Source organism: Staurois parvus, unplaced genomic scaffold (assembly GCF_062004578.1).
Source record: "Staurois parvus isolate SC_StPar_1 unplaced genomic scaffold, SC_StPar_1.0 ptg000154l, whole genome shotgun sequence".
Classification (NCBI taxonomy): Eukaryota; Metazoa; Chordata; class Amphibia; order Anura; family Ranidae; genus Staurois; species Staurois parvus.
This window is the reverse complement of record NW_028317950.1, coordinates 10,714,466-10,740,317: the sequence shown is the minus strand read 5'-3', so window position 1 is coordinate 10,740,317 and position 25,852 is coordinate 10,714,466. Positions and strand designations below refer to the sequence as shown.

The window sequence follows — 25,852 nt, the reverse complement described above, 5'->3', positions numbered from 1 at the left end:
AATTTATGACTAAATTTGATTTTTGCATTTTTTACTGGACATGTTTTATAGCAAAAAGTCCAAAATATTGTTTTTTTTTCCTCAAAATTGTCAGCCTTTTTTTTTTATAGCACAAAAAATAAAAACCGCACAGGCGATCAAATACCACCGAAAGAAAGCTCAATTTGTGGGGAAAAAAAGGATGTAAATTTAATTTATGTACCATATTGCATGACCGCGCAATTGTCTGTTAAACTAGCACAGCGATGTATAGCAGAATAATGGCGTAAATTGCAGTATTTATACCATAGTTTGTAGACGCTATAACTTCCACACAAAGCAATCAATATACACTTATTGGAATTTTTTTTACCAAAAACATGTAGCAGAATACATTTTGGCCTAAATTTATAACCAACTTTGAGTTTACTATATATTTTTTATAGCTGAAAATAAAAAATATTGTTTTTCTTCAAAATTTTTGGCCTTTTTTTGTTTATAGCGTGAAAAATAAAAAGCGCACAGGTGATCAAATTACACAGAAAGAAAGCTCTATTTGTGTGAAAAAAAGGACGTAAATTTTGTTTGGGTGCAGCATTGCATGACCACGCAATTATCAGTTGAATTAGTGCAGCGCCGAGTAGCAAAAAGAGGCCTGGTCATTAAGGGGGGTAAATCCTCAGGAGCTCAAGTGGTTAAGGACTAGGGATGCACCGGTACTGTTTTTTTTTGTTTTTTTTTTCATGAGCGAGTATGAGTGCCAATACTTTCAGTCAAGTACTCACCAATACCGATACTTTGCGGTGCGATTTGCTTTAATTGGCACAAATTGAACTGCAAAAACTGCTGACTTTTTTAATAAAAACACACTTTCCTGTCCCGGGGTCCAGCGATGTGCTCACCCGTGCCATCCCTTCTCTCCTACCCATGGCGCTGGCGACTCAACTGTGGGCACCAGTCTGTGACCGCTTGCAGCTTCACACCCGGGTGCCCACTGCGCATGCACGAGTCGTGCTGCTCATTGTAATTGGTCCGGCAATCTTCTGGTACCTGTGAAGGCTCCTAGGAGACTGCGGGAGGCAGGAGGGGGCCAAACATCTGGCTCACTTCGCTGCGGTGAACTGAGGCAGAAGTGGTAGCAGGTACCTGTCAGAACCAGGTACCCGCTTCCCCCCAAAAGGTGCCAAATATGGCAGTGGAGGGGCGGGAGGAGGCAAACAAGCAGAGCTTCCACTTTTGGGTGGAGCTCCACATTAATATCCTTTGAAACCATGTCAGGAACAACCTTTCAACAATTTAAAAACTCCATGACTGTATTCCCTCGTCTGATTTACCTTTTTAAATCTCATAGAAAAGCTCAACCTATTCAAAATTATTTTCCTGCCACTTTTTCTTCATATACTATCGAATGCAACTATTGCCAACAAAAATGTCCTCTTTTTGAGGTCCAAGGCCTCTCAGAATCTCCTTGAAAACTGTCCAGTTTCCCACACAAAGTGGCAGATTGGCCACACTTTCAGACTTACTATATGACCTCCCAACTGATTTATATGCATTGGCGGTTTGTTCCCAATGTAAACAACGCAGCAGTGGCTACTAAATTGGTCCATATGTGGCCCTACAAGGCTGTGAATACATTTCTGAAAGAGGCCTTCAGAAGCAGGAGGATCCTGTATATTGAAGCTGTGATATATAATTGTGTTTGCCAAAACCAAATCCTTCTTAACCTTATCTCCTAATGCCCTCCTATGTCACGATTCGCAATTACATGAACCCTGAACAAGATCATCTGAGTTTAGTGATGAACTGTGTGACAACACCCATAGCTCTTAATTGGCTGCAATGATCTCCTCTAATGATTATTCCATTTTAAACTGGAACTACACTGTATCTGAGCACCACAAACCAAAAGTGCTATTTAATTCATTTTTAATATTCAAAGCAAATTCCCCCATCCATCCATATTTCCATGCTTCATTTTGCTTAGAAATCGCTTAGAAAACACCCCCTAGCATTTATGGAAGTGGCCATCTTGAGTAAGGGCAGATTATTTATGTAGTAATTGCTTCCTGGAATTCTTCTGCTCTTAGCTCAGGCAGATAGCCAGAAGGGTGTGCTTCGCTGAGAAGGGGAGAATGTCTCAGCACACTGAGGATCACCAATGTGGGCCCAAAAGTTTTAATGGACGATCACATAGTTACAGCAAGGCAATGTTTCAGAGTCTTGCAGGACCCCTTCATCAGGCCTGAGACAAATCGTAACAGAAACTGGAAAACCATTTTAAGAAAACCATCCACCAATCAGACTGAAGTAAAATGTGCCCGGCCCTGCCCCATGATGTCATGTTCCCTCCAAAAATGCATTCAATTCGCTGTTAACTGAAACCTTATTAACTGCGAAAATAAATAAACTTTAAAACAATAATCAGATGTGCATAAACAGCATTCCTGGGTATATAAACATTGTGGTCATATGTGTATCCTAGTATTCCCCGTATTTGTAATAAAATGTCAGCTGAAAGCAGCGCTGTATTATGGAAACAACGATCGGCAGCATATATGTCCCTGACCGAAGCTAAAAGCTGTTGCCTAGAGATGTGGAGGTGTCTCTCCTATTGTCAAGTGAGCTACAATGAGGACACACCTACAGTGGTCGTATTGGTGCAGCAGCTGACCGTGTCATGGCAACGCATGTCACCTGCGCATGTGCCATGCAAGTTTACTACTCACGCATGCGCTCAAAGTCATTTCTGCATTGGTCATCGTTATCATGGAAACCCATGATGTCAGCACCGGGCAGGGCGAGGCAGAGGCTGAGAAAACCCCTCCTGGGACGTATGACATCTTTTGCCTAGGCATGGAAACTAGGAATTGACACAAGAAATGTAAAAAAAAACACTTTAAAACGGGTACATAGCTTATGTATTTACTAATGCTATCAGCATAAGGATTCAGAATAGTTGATGTTGGTTGAGAGAGTGAAGTTCCTCTTTTAGTACTTGCATAGAATTTATTCTACCCCTCAGATTATTTTGCATGGGGTGGGCAGACACCTCTCTTTGTTAGACGTTGGCTTTTATTCATGTGATTTGGTCATATATGTTTTCATTAGACCCATCTGGTCGGAGATGACCACTGTTATCTGTGAGACGTTTTCCTTGCCTAATGTTTGCAATCCTTTCAGATGTTTTTTAGAGGCCTTTTGAGGGAGCCAAGCTGGGAACAGCCAAAAAACCCTTATCCATCCCCTTATATTCTATGCTAAAAAAAAAAAAGATATTGCTCCTTTGGAAGAACCCAGTCTTACCGACTCTTCCGCTCTACAAGCTAACATACAGTATTAAAAGGGATGTCCACAGAAGTTCGATACTGTGGACTGTATGGACAGCTTTGTCGGCTACACTTGATCAATCCAACTGATTTCTTCTCTCGTCCCTTATGCAGTCCCAATAGATAGTTCTCCTGCTGATTGTGATATTTTATTACACATATTATAGTAGCTCATTAATGACTTACAGTGTAATCTTGTTGATCTCTTATTACATTGTATGCTATAAATCCTCACCAAGCAACTGTACACACCTTTGCTATGTAAGTGCAGTGCTAACTATGTTCAGCAACCTAAATAAAATATTTAAATTGTGAAACATTTATAAAAACAATACCCATACCAATAGCCATGCAAAATATAAATAATAAATGTGAAATATGAAGTACTCCTTAATCCAACCATGTGATGTGTACATCTATGATGCAAAGGGTCCACACAGTGTTCCTAGGGCATTAATCCTGTTTGTTAAAAACATCCACTTATTGTTTCAAAATTGGTGCACCCTTTTTATTTTTTTTTTCCTTTTTATAATGTAAATACACTCCAGATCAAGTGCAGAGAACACCCTTTTACAGCTCCACTCCTTTGGACACAGACTCATCATGTATACAGTGGGGAAAATCATTATTTGATCCCCTGCAGATTAAGTTTGCCCACTTAAAAAGAAATATGTATTTTAAATGATAGACAATATCAACCAAAAGTCCAGAAAAAACACTATACAAATGTTATAAATTGAGTTGCAGTTCAGCGAGTAAAATAAATATTTGATCCCCAAGCAAAACATGACTTGGTACTTGGTGAAGAAACCCTTACTGGCAGCACAGAGGTAAGACCTTTCTTTTAGCTGGTTACCAGGTTTGCACACATCTCGGGAGGGAATTTTGGTCCACTCTTCTTTACAGATATTCTCTAAATCTGTTTCTTGGCTGTCGCTTGACAACCTTAATGTGCTTCTTCTCAAGCCACTCCTTTGTTTTCTTGGTGGTTTGTTTTGGGTCATTGTCATGCTGGAAGACTCATCCACGACCCATCTTCAGTATTCTGAAGGGCCTGTAAATGTGCCTTCTTGAGGAGGGAGACCTTGCGGGCGCTGCAGGATTTCAACCCATGGCGGCGTATTGCGTTACCAATGGTTTGTTTGGTGACTGTAGACCCAACTGCCTTGAGCTCATTCACAAGCTCCTCCTGTGCAATTCTGGACTGATCCCTCACTTTTCTCATGATCATCCTTACCCCATGAGGTGAAATCTTGCATGGAGCTCCAGACCGAGGGCGATTGATGGTTATTTTGTATTTCTTCCATTTGCGAATAATCGCTCCAACAGTTGTCTTCTTCTCACCAAGCATCTTGCTGATGGTTTTGTAGCCCATTCCAGCCTTGTGTAGGTCTACAATCTTGCCCTGACATCCTTTTGACAGCTCTTTGATCTTGCCCATGGTGGAGCCCAGGAAAGAGATGGTGTGGACACGTGTCTTTTATACACATAACGAGCTGTCATTAGGAGCACCTTCTTAAATTGACAGGACTAATCTATGTACCATATGAGTACATAGCCAATCTGTGAGAGCCAGATCTATTGTTGGTTGGTAGGGGATCAAATATTTATTTTATTTTACTCATTGAACTGCAACTCCATTTATAACATTTGTATCGTGTGTTTTTTCAGGATTTTTGGTTAATATTCTGTCTCTATTATTTAAAATACACCTATGATAAAAATTATAGACCCTGCATTTCTTTGTAAGTGGGCAAACTTACAAAATCTGCAGGGGATCAAATAAATATTTTCCTCACTGTATATGACCTAAACAAACATATATTATTATATATTAGATATTAAAGCTGGGTTTTTCTGGATTGGAGTAAATTCACACATCTCCTAGGTGTGACCTTCTCGGTTGTATTCCACCAAAGCTCAGGTAATTGAAGGAAAAAACAACCACATGGCATAATATCCTTAAAGCAGAACTTTATCCATTAAAAAATAATGGTCTTTAGCAAGGACCATTCATTCCTTATTAATAATTATGCCACTAAAATGATTGTGTGCTATAAGTTTCCTGCAGCTTTGTTCTTATTTCTTCTTGCTGGAGGTTACCATTTTGCTAATGCCCAGAGCCCCTGAGCAGCAGTAAATCATAAAGTGGAACTAAACCCATCGATCGCACCGCCGCTGTACGGGACCGCAGTGTGCGGTCCCGATTCATGTGATCAGTGATTGGCCAATCAGTGATCTCATGAACAGTAGTAAACAAGATATAACTTCCTGACATCATTGTTTACCACTTGTGAATTCTGCGAATGATCACAGAGGTCACATGGTACAAAGCCATTCACAACAGCCTTGTACCATGTGATAAGCTGTGACTAATTACAGCTCTCACATTATTTCTCAGTGGCTGGAATGCAGCCAGAGAGAAGGAGAAATTATTGCTTTTACAGCCATTATAGGTGTAAAAGCAATCAGTGTAAAAAAAAAAAAAAAATCACCCCCCCACAAGTAGTACAGTAGACACTGTACTGCTAGGGTGACAATATGTAAAAAAAAAAAAAAAAAAAAAAAAGAAACATAAATTGAAAAATGTAAAAAAATGTTTTAAATGTATGTTTGATTATAAATTAATTTGGGGTTGTTTTTTTTTTTTTTTTACTAAAAAGATAACTGAATAAATTTTGGCCAAGATTTATGAAGAAAGATTATTTATTTGCAAAATTTTACAAAAACACTTTTTTTCAACATTTTTGGACTTTTTCATTTATATAGCAAAAAAAATAAAAATCCCAATGGTGAATAAATACCACCAAAATAAAGCTTTATCTGTCTTAAAAAATGCTAAAAAATTCATATGGGTACAGTGTTGCATGACCGCGTAATTGTCATCCAAGTGTGATAGCGCTGAAAGCTGAAAATTGGCCTGGGCAGTAAGGGGGTAAAAGTGTTCGGACTTTTAGTGGTTAAACTTAACTCGTTTTATCTTGATGATATTCAACTAGAAAGAGAAAGCACACCTCATAGCAGATTCTGATTTTGCTTTTGCTTTTATTTTAATGAATAGTGTCACACTGTGCGTCCAATCTATCTTTGTTCTGTGCTGCAGGTGTGAAGAAATTTGTCTTGTCTGTTGAGGAGCCGCAGAGGACATCTGGTTGTGAGTAAGTACATTTCAGTTGCTTTTTTTCTCCACATATGTGGCTGGGGAGACCTTTGAGGATTAATTAGGCATAGCTACAGCCATCAGAACTCTCTTTCTAGCCTGCGTAATAAAGTTGCAGGTTAGTCAGATATGTGGGCTCAGTCTTTTTTAAGGCAACAGATCTTTCATGCTTCTGGCAACATGTTTATTACAGTGCAGAGCAGACTGAGGAAGGAGGAGAGGGGTGCTGCAAAATATCCCCCTCCCTCCAACAAGTGAGCCTTTGCCTCAAAGGCATTCAATATCTTGTCCTCCTTCCATTTTCTGTCCACCTTGTGCTCCACCCCCTGATGAAGACACTATACGAGTTGAAACGCGTTGGAGTTTATTGTATATGAACAAATTATCTGTGTATGGCAAATAAGTTATACAATTTGTGGTGGCTCTAATTGTTTTTAACTTATCTATGGTGTGATTATTGACCTGGGTTGGCTGTGTGCTGTTTTACTAGGGGATGTTTGTTAGTGCTTCACTGTAAGCACACTGCTTTGCATGGCTGTTCTCCCCCCCCCCTTCCCATTGGTGATGCTCTAAAATCACCGGGCGCCGGCGAGTAATCGTGGCTCGGTAATTGACAGCTGCTCAAGAATCGCAGCGCGGGTAGGGCACGCGCGCCCCCTACCCGGAAACACAGTATATATATGTGATTTTGCGCACCCATGCTGCCCTGTAGTAGTATATCTGCTATAGGGCGAACTGGAAGCTGTTAAAGTGATACTAAAGCTAAAAATGTTTTTTGGTTTCGTTTTTTTACCCTAATGCATTCCTTGCATTACGGTAAAGAATGCTTTCTATTTCCCTGAACAGCCCCCCCCCCCTTTCCCTGTGTGAAGGGGATGAGAGGGGAGAATAGATCAGCGCTGTGCACGGCTGCATCTCTTCTCCCCTCTCTTCCTCTTCACACAGCTCTCAAGCAGCATCAGGAGCCAAAACAAAAAGAGGGGAGAGGCTGTACGATGGCTGAAACAACCAAAAATGATGGCAGAAAAGGTTTGAAACTGAGGGAATCATTCACACCTGGAGACTGGGTAGCTGCCAAATTATGTATCCAGTGGGCCTCTCTTTGGAGTATGCGGAGGTCCCAATCACCACCTCTTGGATCCAAGGGGACTCTTTCTAGGGCATGTCCGTATATTCAATATATATAAACTGCGGTTCAGATTCATGATTACTTTGGAACTGTTATTTTTATAAAAAATTTGTTTTGGCCAGGCTCTATAAAGGGTGATTTCCTTCATTGACAATGGGTTGCTCTACTTATGGGGTCATGTCCTAGCCCTTGTTTATTGTGATTTGCCTCCTTTCTTTGATTTTTGTTTTTGTTTATGGTCGTATACTACTTTTTTGATTTCTTTAATATGGCCACAGCGTTTTCAGACGTCTTACGTCGCTTAGAGTGATGTAGTGACATTGTACGTCATGACGTCATTTCCATGCACCACTGTCGTCACTGCACATTTTGGCGCCTATTGACCGCTATTTAAATCTTGGAGGCTTTTCCTAATTCAGGAGGAAAGAGGGTCTGAGGTTTATTTTTCCCCCTCTCTCGACAAGACTTTCTTTCCCAACCTTTGGAAAGCAATCTGTGCCTGACTATACCTGATGACTGTTAGTACCTGCCCATTAGGTTTTTTTTTTTTTTTTGAATGGTATGTATCTGGATGGATTATGACTTGTACACCTTTAAATCTTGTACGTGGTCTTTTACTCAAAGTAGTTATTTACAATTTGGGGGATCTCATCAATACTTTTTCTCTACAATTTTCTTCTCTCCCTCATCCCCCACCCCCACCCCTTTTTTCCTCTTTTTGACCAATTTTGGGTAGTAGGGCTGTACTTGGTACTACTTATGGGGGGTGACTATTTTTTATTTTCTTGGTCAAGTGTATTTTGTGATCTCCTAGAATGACAGTGTCTTCTGCAAGTCTTCAAATGTATTTGGACTCTTTCTTAATCGATCACTTCTTATGGTTGTTGGAGGCCCCTCCTTGTTCGTCCAGATACTGATTTTTATCTAGCAGGAGCTATCTAAGAATGTGCTGGTTTTATCAGCCAGTAATTGCTGTTTTTGTGTTTATTTAGTTTTGTTGTGCTTTGTACAATTTATGTATGATTACTTCTTGAGCATATGTTTTTGGTTTTGTTTTGGTTTATTGTAGGAATTTGTTTTGTTCCCTGAAGAAGTGGGCTGCATCCCACGAAACGTGTTGGAATTCACAAACAAAACACCTCATGGTTTCAAGTGGATAACAATCACTTGTTTTTCAACAGCTATGACATTGTCTATTTAGGTGTTTTTTCAACATCATTATACTCTGTCTTCACTGTCAACCATGTATCATATATTATTTCTATAGTTTAGTTTTTTGTTCTTATGTAGTGGTTGCTGTTCATTGCGGCTGACACCTGTGATGCCAGTGCGTCTAGGATGTCAGCCACAGATTACTGCAAGCGGTTTTTTTTTTGGTTTTTTTTTTTTGATTTGTAATTTTATGTTTTTCAATGTTTATGCCTTATCAACTTTTTCCACCTAATAGGTGTTTTTTTAACCTAATAATAGGTGTTCAATTTGATCTATTGTCTATACATTTCTACTATACTTCTATTGTTATGGTGTGGTACCTTTTTAAAGCCCCATTAGCTTTTCTGGTTAAGGTCTTTAAACTATGACACTGATACTAATTTGAACAAAAAAAAATCCTGACAAAAAAAAATACTGACCATGACCCTGACCTTGACCCAAACATTAACCCTGGCACTGGGCATAATCGTATAGGGCTGCTTTCACACTGATGCACTGTGATTTTTTCCCACACCTTGGGTGCAGTACAGTGTACCTACATCTTTCCTATGTGGGATTGCTGTGCTTAGCTTTAGGGTTGGGTTTGTTGCACTTTCTGAACGTGCACCAAAACTCCTGAATCTAGAAGGTTCACCACACTCACTGTGCAAGGTACGGATGACTGGATGATTACTTGTGATCTTGTCCTGTGATGATCACATGAATGCTTTTTCTTACTAGCTGAGTCATATGTGACTCTGCATTTTCGAGTTTACAAGTAAAGGCACTGAATTTAAAATGTAGCATCTTTTAGTAGAACTTCAAATTGGTGTTCAGAGGTAATTCTTTTTATTATTATTTTTTTTTCTGATAGTTTCACGTTTGTAATATTGCTATTTCTGTGTAAGTCCCCACTTTCTGTTTTATGTTATCAATCAATCACTGAATTTAAAATGTAGCATCTTTTAGCAGAACATCAAATTGGTGTTCAGAGGTAATTATTTTTATTTTTTCTGATAGTTTCACGTTTGTATTATTGCTATTTCTGTGTAAGTCACCACTTTCTGTTTTATGTTATCAGTCAATCAAAGGCAAATTATAGTTTAATTTCACATAGCACATACGTTCCTAATTATTGTATTGTTCATCTTTAACCCCTTCACGCCTAAGGGTAAAACAAATCTAAATGCCTAAGCACAATTCTGCAACGTTGACATGTGATAGTAAAACCGTACATATCACAACTACTTTGTACATCCAGGTGGATTATAGAGAGAGAGAGAAACAAGGGGGCCAGGCTGCACAGTGACTGATCACTGTGATATGCAATCAGAGGCTATCACAGCGATCATATGACCCGGGACCGGGAGTCCCGGGTCCCGATCGTTCGAACGGGACCCGGTGCTTTCAGTGACACCGCGGTCTCATTGCTGGGAGCGCGCCGAGCAGCACGCTCCCAGCACAAAGACAGGTACGCAAATATGCGGCCCCACAGAAAAAAACCCAGTTCCGTGAGGCCGCATATTTGTGTGACGTCGGCGGGAAGGGGTTAAAGTCCATTTTTGATGCAGTTTTTAAGTGTTTTCTGTTCTGTACATCCATTATTGTAAATGCAGAGAATTGTGGAAAAAAAATTTTCAGACTGGAATGGTAGATTCTTACTAGAGAGAAGATTGCACAGCATGTGCATTTCAATGCAGACCCCAGTGAGACTACCACTAGATTTCAGTGAATGTAAACCCTAAACCTGGCCATGCCCTATTAGATTGGAGGCTGAACCAAAAAAATAAAAATCTAAAAGACTCCTCCATCCATGGTATACAGTGCAGATGGACAAATCCCCCCTGCTGAGCTTTTGAAATTTTACAGCTGCTGATGGCAGGATACCAGTGGCAGAATTACAAAATCTGAATGCAGTTTGGCCAAGTGTGTGTGTGTGTGTGTGTGTGTGTGTGTGTGTGTGTGTAATAAAAAAAAAAAATTTAATTAAGTGGGATGCGCTAATTCATAAATGGAGTCATCAGAAAGCAAAGGGAACCATATTCCTCACAGAAGATGCTTCAGGGAAATTCCTCAATCACGTATCCATCCTGGTGCTAACATATCAAAGATGAAAGCAAAAAGCTCCACATAGTGTGTACCATTCAAACTACCCCTTTATTAAAAAAAGTAGAACGCTCACATTAAAAAGAAGTAAAAGCACTTAAACATTGACTGGTAAAGTCAAAATGGCTTCCCTTAGACTTCCCGGGCAATTCTTCTGTCAGTTATGGTTGCAATCTTTCTTTGTCTACCTGACCTTGGCTTGGTATCAAGAGATCCCCAAACTTTCCACTTCTTAATAAGTGATTTAACAGTACTGATTGGCATATTCAAGGCTTTGGACATCTTGATATGTCCTTTTCCATCTTTATAAAGTTCCATTACCTTGTTACGCAGGACTTTTGATAGTTCTTTTTTTATCCCCATGGCTCGGTATATACACACACACACTTGGTTGGCCATACTGTATACAGTCAGACTACACAATCCTCCACAGGTTCATACAGAATGTGCATTATGTAGATTGACCTATCCAAGTCTGTCAATTAGCAAATCATCAGGCAAACTAGTGCACTATGCTGTAACCGATATATCTAAAGGAGACTGCACAACCTGATTGTACAGTGTATGGCCAACTTAAATTGGAGCCATCCCAAATCAAAGAAACACTTGAAGGTCTCATTCTTCATTCATACCATTTGGGTATAACTTGTCTAGTTTATAAATCCAATATCCTTCCCTCTGGAATATCAACCTAGCCAGGTCCACACCTTTTTGATGGACATTTGATTTCCTCAACTACAGTGAACCATTATTGTGAGTTGTTGTGATTTGCTTCTCAGAAATGGTGTGCTATTAGTGAGGTAGGGTCAACCCCCCCATAATTTCCTTCACCAAAGGTTGCTATATGAGAATCCCTTTCCTTTTTATAGGACCTCTCCTATTCTTGATCTACCCTCCTCCCTGGGTCAGTTGATAGCCTCCTGTGGCTTTCAATATCCTTTCTATGCTGATGACACCCAAATCTATCTCTCTACCCCTCAGCTCACAACATCAGTTTCCTCACACATCACTAATTTACTGACAGACACATCAGTCTGGATGTCGCACCACTTCCTCAAACTTAATCTATCTAAAACCAAGCTGTTAATCTTTTTGCCCCCACGTGCTCATTGCCCTGACTTGTCATGATCAGCCATCCACCCGCCATGCATACCAGGGTGCTAGGTGTAATCCTGGAATATGAACTCTCCTTTTGGCCCGACATCCAATCACTTTCCAAAGCTTGCTGTCTTTACCTCCTAACCAATGACACCACAGAGCCCCTAATTCACTCCCAGGTTGTCTTAGAGCCTTGACTACTGCAACTCTCTCCTCATTGGCTTACCTTTACATAGGCTATCCCCCCTCCAGTCCATCATGAATGCTGTTGCCAGGCTCAACCACCTTACCAACCATTCAGTGTCTGCCACCCCTCTCTGCCAATCCCGGCACTGGCTGCCACTCACCCAACAAATTAAATTCAAAATACTAACAACTTCTTACAAAACCATCCACAACCAGGCCCCCAGCTACATCACTAATCTAGTCTCAAAATAGTCTCTATTTCCTTTGTCACTTCCTCCCGTGCTCGCCTGCAGGACTTCTCCCGAGCCTCTCCCATCCTATGAAATACCCTATCTCCTACTCTGTCCACTTTTAGGTGGTCCCTAAAAACTTTTCTCTTAGAGAAGCCTATTGTGCCCCCATGTAAAAACTATACATGTATTCTCCTAGATTGTAAACTCTAACAAGCAGGGCCCTCTGTTTTCTTTTGTACCAAATTGTATTGTAACTGTAATGTCTATCTTCATTTTGTAGAGCGCTGCTCAAACTGTTGGCGCTATATAAATCCTATATAATAATAATAATGTATTTTCTCCATCAGCTCATCCCCCCCAGTAATTACCTTTTTGTATCTCTTGACCCTCCCCTTTTAGATTGTAAGCTGTAACGAGCAAGGCCCTCTGATTCTTCCTGTACTCAGTTGTATTGTAACTGTACTATTTGCCCTCACGTTGTGAAGCACTGCGCAAACTGTTGGTGCTATTTAAATCTTGTAATAATAATACAAGTATGCAGAGATTTCAGCAATAGATTTCCACAGGGATCATAGAGTCTGTGCAACCTGCAAAATCAACCTATATCTGCTGGTTTCTAAAATATCAGTCATCCAGGAAACAGGAAGGTGTGAGATGATAGTGTCAGTTCAATGACTAACTTCCTTTCTTTTTTGCTTTGTTTTTCCAGTGCTTTGTTCACATGGCTGCTGCATCCATTCATTCTCCACCGGGATCTCTAGAACTCAACCAGCCTGGCTTCAAGAAGGAGATCCTCGGGACCAAGCTTGAAGTAAAATACCTGTGCTCAGAGTGCAAGAATATCCTTAGGAGGCCGTTTCAGGCTCAGTGTGGACACCGCTACTGCTCGCATTGTCTGAGGAAGATAGTGAGGTGAATAGCAGAGAATTCTGGTAAAATGGAAGGGGTAGGGGGGGGCATTTGGACATATTTAGTAGTGCAGAAGTCACCAATTGCCATAAGAATTCGTTTTTGACTAATGCGAAGAGCTTAAACTTAAAGCTGGTTAGAGGGTTAGATAATCAGTAATTTCTAGAAAGTGTCTTCTCTTAAAGCAACAGTAAAGATTCCTTTTTCTTTTTTTATTAGTTAAAATAAACATATTTACCTGCTGTCCCCCACTGGTGCTCCAGGCTCCTCCTCTTCGGCGAGTGACCCATAGGAAGCCGCTTTCCATGGGAGCACCCGTACGGGCTTGCTACCCAGCTGCCCTCATTGACACAGAGCAGGCAGCTCGGCAACCTTCCTTGACCAAGCAGCACCTACCTTTCCTTCACTCCTTACACAGGTCTTTTCAGGTGAAGGGAGTGAATAATGTACCTGGTATATACCCATTGAACTCACTCCATGTGAAAGTGCTGGTGATTTGCTCATCACTGCCTCATAGAGGTGGGGAGAAAGTCCTTCGCTCTCAAGTCAGAGTGAGTCAGAGCTTACACTGACTTTTTTTTTTTCTTTTTGCTGATGGCTGAATGGAGCTGTGGAGGAGTGAAATGAAGATAAGTATTTGCTGTCGGGAACGGAGGCTTAGTACTGTAAGGCTTTTCAGCCCCCAAAACAGACATTTCTCTGATGGGTGATATTGGAATGTATCATCCTATGTTTCTTACAACTCTTGGAAGCTGCAGTATCTCACAGTTTTCCAGATTTCACCACATCGGAAAGTTTAAGTTTATTCCCATATTGCAGAATAAAATAAAAATACAGTCTGAAATTATTTTATAGTTATTTTAACATAGGCCTAAGCACCAGAGTCCCTGGAAAATATCAACATTCTAAGTAAATGGGTGATTTTGTTACCTGTTATTTAAAAAATATAACCTATTGCAGTTTACCAGTCCTTGGATGTGTAAGCTGCACTAGTATTATTTTCTTTATTTGTTGCTTGGTGATTCTGCCAGTACCACACTTTCTGTCCCAGGATGACTACACTCACTCACTGTACTGTTCTCTATCAAGGAGCAGCGTTCTCACTATAGGACAGGACTAAAGTACCCCCCCCAGTATGCATAACATAGAGTGAAGGGAGTGGGGGATATGTAGTTTTCAGAAATAACTGGGAACAATGTAACTGGTAAGAGTGCAGCACAGGAAGAATACGAGATGTTATTGGCTCACAAGGTCTCTGACAGGATCATAAAGTGTTTTTCTTTTTAACCCTCAATAAACTGATAGAACACTTTCAATGGTATAGTTAATAAACCAAAAGGGAAAAAATAAGGCGTTTGTTGTCAGGATTTTCATATACTGTAAGCAAAACAGACATAATGGCGAAGGTTAATAAATTCTTTGTTCCTGGCTATTGAGCTTTCTGTGGCATAGTAGAGCAGTGAAGGGAAACAGTGTTCACGGTCTGCTTTTGTGTCTCACTCAGCTCCGGTCCTCAGAAGTGTGCTGCTTGCATTCAGGAAGGCCTTTTCGAAGAAGGAAGCTCTTTTTTGGAAAGCAGCACAGTAAGTCATAAGCCTGTGGTGAGCGGTGTGTGAAGGATTAGAATCTCTGTCATGTTTTTATTTCTACCTATCACCCCTTTATGGAGACATCTGTTTTTACCTTGTCTCCATGACATTGTCCCACACTTCTGCTTAAAGGAGCGGGGTAAGACATGAGATTTTGACAATTACAATCGGAGAGAGATTTTCTCATTGTTTCTCCTAGTTACATCTTTGCTAAAAAAAAACAAGACACAAGCACATGTCCGATGGATAAAAAAAATTAGAAAACTAAATCCACAATTGATCTAGGGAGAGGCAAAAACGTTCATAAAGGCTGGCATACTTTGCTCCTGCAGAGAAAAAAAAAAATTGTAGAATGGTTATCCAATTGCCTATGGTGATCTGAAACAATGTTCTTTCTTACAAGTATTGAAGAAAGGGCGAGTTGCCCATGGGTTCAAGGCTGCTCCATCCCTAACAAATCAAACAAGAAGAAATGTCTCCCCTGGGACTTTGTTGCAGCCAAAAGGATAATAACCAAAAGTATGAGTGAAAGATCAAATTTTATTGTACAAATTAAAAATTAGGTAAAAGCTCTGGTCTCCTATACATGCAAATTAACGCCTTCACAACAATGCACATCTAAAGCATCAATGCATATTGAGTAGAGTTCAATGTATTGACCACAAAGTTCCCAATGTGTTTCGATTATCAAACAGTCTTCATCAGGGGAAAGATAAAAGTATAAAACAGTGCGGCGCTCAAACCAAAATAGATATATTGTATCAAATGACATATAGTTATATATTCCCCACCATATATATAGGTAGCTCAAACAACCATACCACCTGTATATAATGATGGACTGGTGATGGCATACACTCAAGCAACTTATTCATACTCCATAGTGACTTCAAGCATAATGCAGTGAATAGTGTCCTTGTGCATAAGATAACATGCAGGTGTGAACTGCAGGTGCCAATCCTCAAATAGGTGAAGTGCCCCCTCACCTTCCTGCCCAGGCCCTTAGGGACCAATGAGCCTTTTGATATATAGTGGATCTTGGATAGGTCCTTCAGATGGTAGATCCCTCAGGAAGTAATGGTGGGACTCTCCTCCTCTTAACTTCTATATCAGGTCATTGGTGGTATCAAAGGTACCCCTCCCACACGGTCATCAATAAGGAAAAGAGAACTTGCATAGTGTAAAACCGCTTTAATGAATGAGTATAAAAACCAAAAACCTACTCACATGCTATTCATAAAAAACGAGCCTTCACACCACTCAAAGGGTGTACTGCATTCAGGAACTAGGAGCACCAAGATGGCGCCCGCGCCGGATATGACGTCAGAACGTTCGTGTAAGCTCCTCCCACTGGCGCATCTACGCACTACGTCACTTCAAACACGTGACTTCATCAGGATATCCTGAATAGCATGTGAGTAGGTTTTTGGTTTTTATACTCATTCATTAAAGCGGTTTTACATAAGTGTGCACACCCCCTAACTGGGGATGTAGCTGTGTTCAGAATGGAGCAATCACATTCAAAATCATGTTACATAGGTGTCAGTACACATCTGCTATCATTTAAAGTGCCTCTTATCCCCAAATAAAGTTCAGCTGTTCTAGTAGGTGTTTCCTAACATTTTCTTAGTCGCATCTTACAGCAAAAGCTATGATTCACAGAGAGCTTCCAAAGCGTCAGAGGGATCTCATTGTTAACAGGTATCAGTCAAGGGAAGGGTGCAAAAGAATTTCCAAGGCATTAGATATACAGTCAGGTCCATAAATATTGGGACATCAACACAATTCTAACATTTTTGGCTTTATACACCACCACAATGGATTTGAAATGAAACAAACAAGATGTGCTTTAACTGCAGACTGTCAGCTTTAATTTGAGGGTATTTACATCCAAATTAGGTGAACGGTGTAGGAATTACAACAGTTTGCATATGTGCCTCTCACTTTTTAAGGGACCAAAAGTAATGGGACAATTGGCTTATCAGCTGTTCCATGGCCAGGTGTGTGTTATTCCCTCATTATCCCAATTACAATGAGCAGATAAAAGGTTCAGAGTTCATTTCAAGTGTGCTATTTGCATTTGGAATCTGTTGCTGTCAACTCTCAAGATGAGATCCAAAGAGCTGTCACTATCAGTGAAGCAAGCCATCATTAGGCTGAAAAAACAAAACAAACCCATCAGAGAGATAGCAAAAACATTAGGCATGGCCAAAACAACTGTTTGGAACATTCTTAAAAAGAAGGAACGCACCGGTGAGCTCAGCAACACCAAAAAACCTGGAAGACCACGGAAAACAACTGTGGTGGATGACCAAAGAATTCTTTCCCTGGTGAAGAAAACACCCTTCACAACAGTTGGCCAGATCAAGAACACTCTCCAGGAGGTAGGTGTATATGTGTCAAAGTCAACAATCAAGAGAAGACTTCACCAGAGTGAATACAGAGGGTTCACCACAAGATGGAAACCATTGGTGAGCCTCAAAAACAGGAAGGCCAGATTAGAGTTTGCCAAACGACATGTAAAAAAGCCTTCACAGTTCTGGAACAACATCCTATGGACAGATGAGACCAAGATCAACTTGTACCAGAGTGATGGAAAGAGAAGAGTATGGAGAAGGAAAGGAACTGCTCATGATCCTAAGCATACCACCTCATCAGTGAAGCATGAGGGTGGTAGTGTCATGGCGTGGGCATGTATGGCTGCCAATGGAACTGTTTCTCTTGTATTTATTGATGATGTGACTGCTGACAAAAGCAGCAGGATGAATTCTGAAGTGTTTCGGGCAATATTATATACTCATATTCAGCCAAATGCTTCACAACTTATTGGACGCCGCTTCACAGTGCAGATGGACAATGACCCAAAGCAGACTGCAAAAGCAACCAAAGAGTTTTTTAAGGGAAAGAAGTGGAATATTATGCAATGGCCAAGTCAATCACCTGACCTGAATCTGATTGAGCATGCATTTCACTTGCTGAAGACAAAACTGAAGGGAAAATGCCCCAAGAACAAGCAAGAACTGAAGACAGTTGCAGTAGAGGCCTGGCAGAGCATCACCAGGGATGAAACCCAGCGTCTGGTGATGTCTATGCGTTCCACACTTCAGGCTGTAATTGACTGCAAAGGATTTGCAACCAAGTATTAAAAAGTGAAAGTTTGATTTATGATTATTATTCTGTCCCATTACTTTTGGTCCCTTGTCAAGTGGGAGGCACATATGCAAAGTGTTGTCATTCCTACACTGTTCACCTGATTTGGATGTAAATACCCTCAAATTAAAGCTGACAGTCTGCAGTTAAAGCACATCTTGTTTGTTTCATTTCAAATCCATTGTGGTGGTGTATAGAGCCAAAAATGTTAGAATTGTGTCGATGTCCCAATATTTATGGACCTGACTGTACCATGGAATACAGTGCAGACCGTTATCAAGTGGAGAAAATATGGTGCAACAGTGACATTACCAAGAACTGGACGTCCCTCCAACATTGGTGAAAATACAAGAAGAAAACTGGTCTGGGAAGCTGCCAAGATGTCTGCAGGAATATCTGGCAAGTACTGGCTGTGTGGTACATGTGACAACAATCTCCTGTATTCTTCATATGTCTGGGCTATTGGGTAGTGTGGCAAGATGAAAGCCTTTTCTTATGAAGAAAAACATCCAAGTCTGGCTAAATTTTGCAAAAACACATCTGAAGTCTCCCAAAAGCATGTGTGAAAATGTGTTATGGTTTGATGAAACCAAGGTTGAACTTTTTGTCCATAATTCCAAAAGATATGTTTTGCGTAAAAACAACACTGCACATCAGCAAAAGAACACCAAACCCACCGTGAAGCATGGTGGTGGCAGTATCATGCTTTGGGGCTGTTTTTGTTCAGCTGGAACTGGGGTCTTAGTCAGGTAGAGAGAATTATGAACAGTTCCAAGTGCCAGTCACAATTGGTACAAAACCTTCAGGTTTCTGCTAGAAAGCTGAACATGAAGAGGAATTTCATCTTTCAGCATGACAACGACCCAAAGTATACATCCAAATCAACAAAGGAATGGCTTCACCAGAAGAAGATTAAAGTTTTGGAATGGCCCAGCCAGAGGGCTGTGCACAGGAAGTGCCCTCGCAATCTGACAGATTTGGAGTGTTCTTGCAAGGAAGAGTTTTCAAATATTGCCCAGTCAAGATGTGCCATGCTGATAGACTCATACCCAAAAGGACTGAGTTCTGGAATCACATCAAAAGGTGCTTCAAGAAAAGTATTAGTTTAAGGGTGTGCACTCTTAGACAACAATGTTATTTTAGTTTATTTTTACTGCCCTCCGCCTAAAAGATTTTCGTTTGTTGTTCAACTGAGTTGTACAGTTTATAGGTCACATTAAAGGTGGAAAAAGTTCTGAAATAATTTCTTTGTCTCATTTTTTTACATCGAGAAACCTAACATTTTAACAGGGGTGTGTAGACTTTTTATATCCACTGTATATAGAGCAAGACATTTGTATGGCATAACATTCATGTCATAAATGCAAATCTATATCACTTACATTGATTACCAGAATATATACCGCAAAATATTTTTTGCTTTAAAATTTGTCCTGAAGAACCCTCATCTCCACAGCAATTTGGACTTAAACTGGCATTTTGTTTAATAAAATTTGATATTTTACTCCTATTTGTTATCCTTTTGGCTGCAACAAAAGTCCCAGGGGAGATATTTTGTCTTGTACTTTCTTAGAAATATTAATGCTCATTAATAATTTGTTCAACAAAAGCATGCAGCCATTTTTTGAGGCATTAGATATCTCAGTTATTCCCAGAAACAACACATTATAGCAAGGGAATATGTAAGTGGTGAGTTGACCTGGTGTATTGCAGTTGTGCTTGAATGAAAGCCATGAACATGAATTTTTCCTTTACATGTACTGCTAGGGAGACATTTCCAATGCAATGCATCATTAGTACATGATACAGAACAGTAAACAGACATACCAGTACATTGCTGGAAGGTGAAAGAGAAGATAATACATAATGGTGTCATTGTTCCCTTGGATGAGAAATATTCTCAATACTGAGATCATAGGCTTGGATTTTCACTTGTGTGTAAATCCCGGGGATCCGCCTTGTGACGAACTGCCTGGCACCCTGACTGGGTGCCTCTGCCAAACAGTACCTCTTGCCTTCCAAACCTTCCAGCAGACTGATAGCTAATACTGGCCCTTTATCTCAAGCATCATACACAGTCAAGATGTTGAGGTAAAACCAAAGTAATAACTTTATTGAACAAAAATACAGGTTTTTATACACTTCAAAAACGGGGGGCAGTCCGCACATGAATAATAAAAACAAATATTACACATTGGGGTAAACATCCCACAATGGTTAGGTAATGATGGTTACTAAGTGAAATAATGCACCTAGGGAAAAAGAATACCTTGAGAGAGTACAACATTGGGGGTACATTGTTGGCCAGCACTACAGAGGAAAAGGATTTGAGGTACTTATTTCAGATGATTGCAAAATGAGCAAACAGTGTGACCAAGCAGTGGGGAAAGCAAATAGAATTCTAGAATGCATTACTAAATTTCTGCCATTAAGTGATCAGGTTAACCTGATTTGGCCTAAATGACAGTCTGGTACCTATGACCTTCAACTGCTGCTGGCAAGCGCCTTCTCCGGTATATCTCAAAAGAAGAGAAAAATCAAAGATTTGTCTAACAGCAGGACTCCCGTATGCCTGCATAGTATAAATGTGCACCCTTGATTGATTCGTGTGTGCATGTTTTTGTAGCTGCCTGGACATTCATACCACAAGTTCAATCTCTCTTTAATTTTGTGTCCAAAAAAAAGGCTGATCAACCTAAATTAAGTAAATTTTTAGTTGCCCAAAATCTGCTTTTTCCAGCATTTCAGATGCTGGATTTATTTTATTCGTCATGTAACCTGAATGATTCAGGTTTGGGATGGTTAAATCACCCACTGGCTGCTTGTATCTCTTGAACAAGAGAATGAAGCCAATGGGTGGTGAAGTTTGTCATTTAAAAAAAGAAAAAAAAAATCTTTGGGCTGACTGACCCATTTTAAAGGCTGCTATTACTGAAATATGCTCTGCTGGCTCATGACTCTCAAAGAGTGTTTGAGATTTATGTCAAAGGAAAAAACAGGAGTGTTCTTGTATAAGTGCTTTGAATTAGTCGCTCTGTTACTGAAATAAAAATGAAACCACAAAGCTGTAAATTAAGAAAATGTATATTTTCCTGTCCTGGCACCCTCTGTGGCATCTTCACTACCCATAGAATCTTCGTATACAACTCACTTTTGAATGTGTTGGATGCAGGAGTTTCTTTTTTTTCTCTCTGCTGTGTCCTGTAGTGAATGTAGAGTTGATTTTACTCTTAAAGGGTCAGTCCACCCAAACTGACATGCTTCTTAAGATACCAGAGCGTTAAACTACACGATGACTTCTTGTATCTCTCTTTGAGTATGTTGAGGATATCATTGCATTTCAATTTCCAGGTCTTTCCACCTGCCTCAATTGTTGGGAGGGGTCCCACTCTGAGTATGGGATTTCCAACTTACGTTATATAATGCAGAATGGGGCAAGGTGACATCTTCCCAACATGGACAGGAACACCAGAACTTCGATTTGGGCTGAAACTGGAAAAAAGATCTTATTTGTGTCATATACATAACAAAGATGTCACCTTTGGGTGGACAAATCCTTTAATGGGTGAAATATCAAAGTGTAGTTTTCTAGAACAGTCAGCAATTATCTGTTATATTTGTGTGATATTTTACTTGTGTGTGATAAATATTGTATGATGAAAGGTACGTTTTTGTTTTATCATTTGCAGGCATTTCCTGATAACGCTGCACGGCGAGAGGTGGAAGGTCTGCCTGCCGTCTGCAACAATAATGGTTGCTCGTGGAGAGGCACTATCAAGGAGTATGAGGTGAGGTGTGCTGCGTCCTCTGATTTGTGCCCAAAACTCTGAGCTCTTGAACTATAAATGTGCATACCAAATAGGAATTGCAGTCTCATGATCAGTTTTTCCTAGAAATAAATAAAATAGCTGTAAATTCCCCTCTCGTACTAAGATGTTATGGTGAAAAACAAATATGTGAAAACAAACTCTTCAGTGTATGAAAAAAAACAAAAAAATTAAATAACATTTTTCTAGAAATAGTTGAAGTGTTATTTTCAACCTTCATCTCTGCCATTTTGCTTTGTATTTACTGTATCTCTTTACCAGCTGACAGGCAGCTCCAGACCCATTTACTCATAGGCACTTATGAATTCATTTTCACATGTGCTTGAAAGCTTTACCTTGTACCCTTTGAATTATTCCTACACCTAAAAGTGATATTTTAGCCATAAGTGGATCACGGTGGGCTATATTAGCCCCTGGCTTCTGGTATGTCTCAGATATGGATAGACCACTGCCATAATTCCATATGGCTATTTTGGGTGCACTTGCGTACCTTTTTTGTGTGTTTCAGCTTGTCCTTTTATGTTAAAATACTCAAAAAATGAGTATAAATACCAGCAGGATGAGCGGCAGCTGCTCATATTAGGCATACTAGGAGTACAGACCCCAGAACTCAAAGTGGAGTGCGTGAGAGATAGAAGAAGCTGTATGATGGTTTAAAGAGACCCTGTCACCAACTCAAAAAAAGGTAACAGTCCAGGCAAATTAGGCATTGTAATTGCATACCGCCAGTGTTTTTCCTTTTCAGAAATAGTTTTTTCAATTGTACTTGCCTTTTTGAAAAAAAAAATCTCAGAGGTCCCCCATACTAACTAAGCAATGTTAGTGCGGTGATCTCCCTCGCTGAGCCATTTTGCTCTGACAGAGGGGCTGCCAACGAGCCAGTGACTGCAATTGTTGATCTGGTTGCTGGTTCTCCAGCATGCCCATTTGACAGCAGCTGATTGTTAGACTGGCCTCTGTTGGACAGGCTGCTGTACACACTGGCCGAATGTCTGCTGGTTTCTGTTGAACTGGTCGATGTTCGGCCCATGTGTGCTAGCCTTAACTCCAGAATCTTCCGAAAACCAATGGCCATTTAATGAATATTAATGCACCTTTTCTACAGGGTGTTTTTTTCTTTGCAAATTAGGATGGACCACTGAGGATTAGAGAGCCTCCTAAAGATATGATGCATGTTAATATGGAGGTGGAGACTTAGCTCCTTGAGTAGATGGATTTTCACTACCCTGATATTAATTGGAATATTGGCACTGCTGGAACAGTTAAAGGGGAAGCATTTATAAACCTATTACAAGACAATTTTATGGTACAGTTCATAGAGGCCCCGACTGGGAATGATACTAGGAATAATGGGCCTGGTAATGGCAAACCATTAAGAGCTTCTTACTATTGTTCATATAAAAACATCTGGGTAACAGTGATCATAACATGATTTCATTTAATGTTAGCTGTGAACAAACACACACTGGAAAGATAAAAACACTTAACTTTAAGAGAGCAAATATTCCAGGGATGAGGGCTGCTCTCCATACATCCATGGATCCTAAAAAGTGAGCTCTGTCATTTCAAACCCATTGTGTCTAATATTTAGAAACTCTTTAATGAGTGGCATAGTACAACTGGATTGGCATAAGGCCAATGTGGTGCCAATATTTAAAAAGGGATCAAAGTAACTACATACCTGTTAGTTTAAAGCGATTTCTAAAGGTTCATTTTTTTTTTTCCTGGAAAATCACAAACATGGTATACTTGCCTACTGTATCCAATGGTTTTGCACAGAGCAGCCTGGATCCTCCTCTTCTTGGGTCCCCCGCAGGCTCTCTTGGCCCCTCGCTCCTGTTGGATGCCTCCACAGCTTGCTGATTTCTTTTTTATGAGGAGGTAAGCAAATCTTTAGACAAAGAAGTAGCTGTGGATGCTGTATACTTGGGTTTTGCAAAAGCGTTTGACACAGTTCCCCACACACGGCTAATGTGTAACGTAAAATCTGCAGGCTTGAAAAAGCAGTTTGTAAATGGATAGAAAACTGGCCAAAAGAACGTATTCAGAGAGTAGTGGTTAATGATTCATACTCTGAATGGCCTAGGGTAGTCAGTGGTGTACCCCAAGGTTCAGTGTTTGGTCCCTTTACTTTTTAATATATTTATTAAACAATATAGAGGCTGGGATTAAAAATCCCATTTCAGTCTTTGCTGATGACACCAAGCTGTGCCGTGGAATAACGTCCTTACAGGATGTCTCCAATTTACAAGCCGACCTCAATGCACTGTTCTTATTGGACAACTGTGTGGCAAATGAGGTTTAGTGTTGATAAATATAAAGTTATGCACTTGGGAGCTAAACTTACGCACGCATCTTACATACTGGGGGGGGGGGGGGTACAACTGGGGGAATCAATGGTGGAGAAGGATCTGGGAGTTCTGGTAGATCACAAGCTTAATAATGGCATGCAATGCCAAGCTGCGGTTTCTAAAGCGAGCAAAATCCTCTCTTGTATGAAAAGAGGTATAGACTCCAGAGAGAGATATCATATTACCCATTACAAATATTTAGTAAGTCCTCATCTGAGGTCCCTCAAGAGCTGGTTTTGGCCAGCTCAGTAGATTGTTTTAAAAAAAGACCTGTATTCTTTCCTAAATGTACACAATATAACTGGATACTAATATTTTTACAGTGCCTTGAAAAAGTATTCATACCCCTTGAAAGTTTCCACATTTTGTCATGTTACAACTAAAAACGTAAATGTATTTTATTGCAATTTTATGTGATAGACCAACAGAAAGTGGCACATAATTGTGAAGTGGAAGGAAAATGATAAATGGTTTTCAAAATGTTTTACAAATATCTGAAAAGTGTAGTGTACATTTGTATTCAGCCCCCTTTACGCTGATACCCCTAACTAAAATCCAGTGGAACCAATTGCCTTCAGAAGTCAGCTAATTAGTAAATAGAGCCCACCTGTGTGTAATTTAATCTCAGTATAAATACAGATGTTCTGTGAAGCCCTCAGAGGTTTGTTAGAGAACATTAGTGAACAAACCGCATCATGAAGGCCAAGGAACACAGTAGACAGGTCATGGATAAAGCTGTGGAGAAGTTTAAAGCAGGGTTAGGTTATTAAAAAAAAAATATCCCAAGCTTTGAACACCTCACGGAGCACAGTTCAATCCATCATCAGAACATGGAAAGAGTATGGCACAACTGCAAACCTACCAGAACATGGCCGTCCACCTAAACTGACAGGCTGGGCAAGGACAGCATTAATCTGAGAAGCAGCCAAGAGGCCCATGGGAACTCTGGAGGAGCTGCAAAGATCCACAGCTTAGGTGGGAGAATCTGTCCACAGGACAACTATTAGTTGTGCACTCCACAAATCTTGCCTTTTATGGAAGAGTGCAAAAAGAAAACCGTTGTTGAAAGAAAGCCATAAAAAAAGCTCTGGTCAGATGAGACAAAAATGGAACTTTTTGGCTTAAAAGCAAAACTCTGTGTGTGGTGGAAAACGAACACTGCACATCATCCTGAACACACCATCCCCACTGTGAAACATGGTGGTAGCAGCATCATGTTGTGGGGATGCTTTTCTTCAGCAGGAACAGAGAAGCTGGTCAGAATTGATGGGAAGATGGATGGAGCCAAATACAGGGCAATCTTAGAGGAAAACCTGATAGTCCACAAAAGACTTGAGACTGGGGCGGAGGTTCCCCTTCCAGCAGGACAACGACCCTAAACATACAGCCAGAGCTACAATGGAAATACAATGGTTTAAATCAACACATATTCATGTGTTACAATGGCCCAGTCAGAGTCCAGACCTAAATCCAATTGAGAATCTGGCAAGACTTGAAAATTGTTGTTCACAGACGCTCTCCATCCAGTGCGAGGTATTTTGCAAAGAAGAATGGGCAAAAATGTAATTCTGTAGATGTGCAAAGCTGGTACAGACAACCCCCATAAAGACTCGCA

At 40.3% G+C, this 25,852-nt stretch overlaps 1 protein-coding gene across 2 annotated transcripts in view; it reads left to right on the top strand.

Annotated features, from left to right (window-relative positions):
• The window catches only part of TRAF2 (TNF receptor associated factor 2), a 98,694-nt gene that overhangs the window by 34,307 nt on the left and 38,535 nt on the right, over positions 1 to 25,852 (top strand). For both annotated transcript variants that reach the window (XM_089675038.1, XM_089675037.1), the window contains exons 3-6: positions 6,412 to 6,466; positions 13,121 to 13,323; positions 14,825 to 14,903; positions 21,749 to 21,847. In XM_089675038.1, the coding sequence (XP_089531164.1) occupies positions 13,133 to 13,323; positions 14,825 to 14,903; positions 21,749 to 21,847 (369 nt within the window). In that variant the 5' untranslated portion in view covers positions 6,412 to 6,466; positions 13,121 to 13,132. The remainder of the gene's footprint in view (positions 1 to 6,411; positions 6,467 to 13,120; positions 13,324 to 14,824; positions 14,904 to 21,748; positions 21,848 to 25,852) is intronic.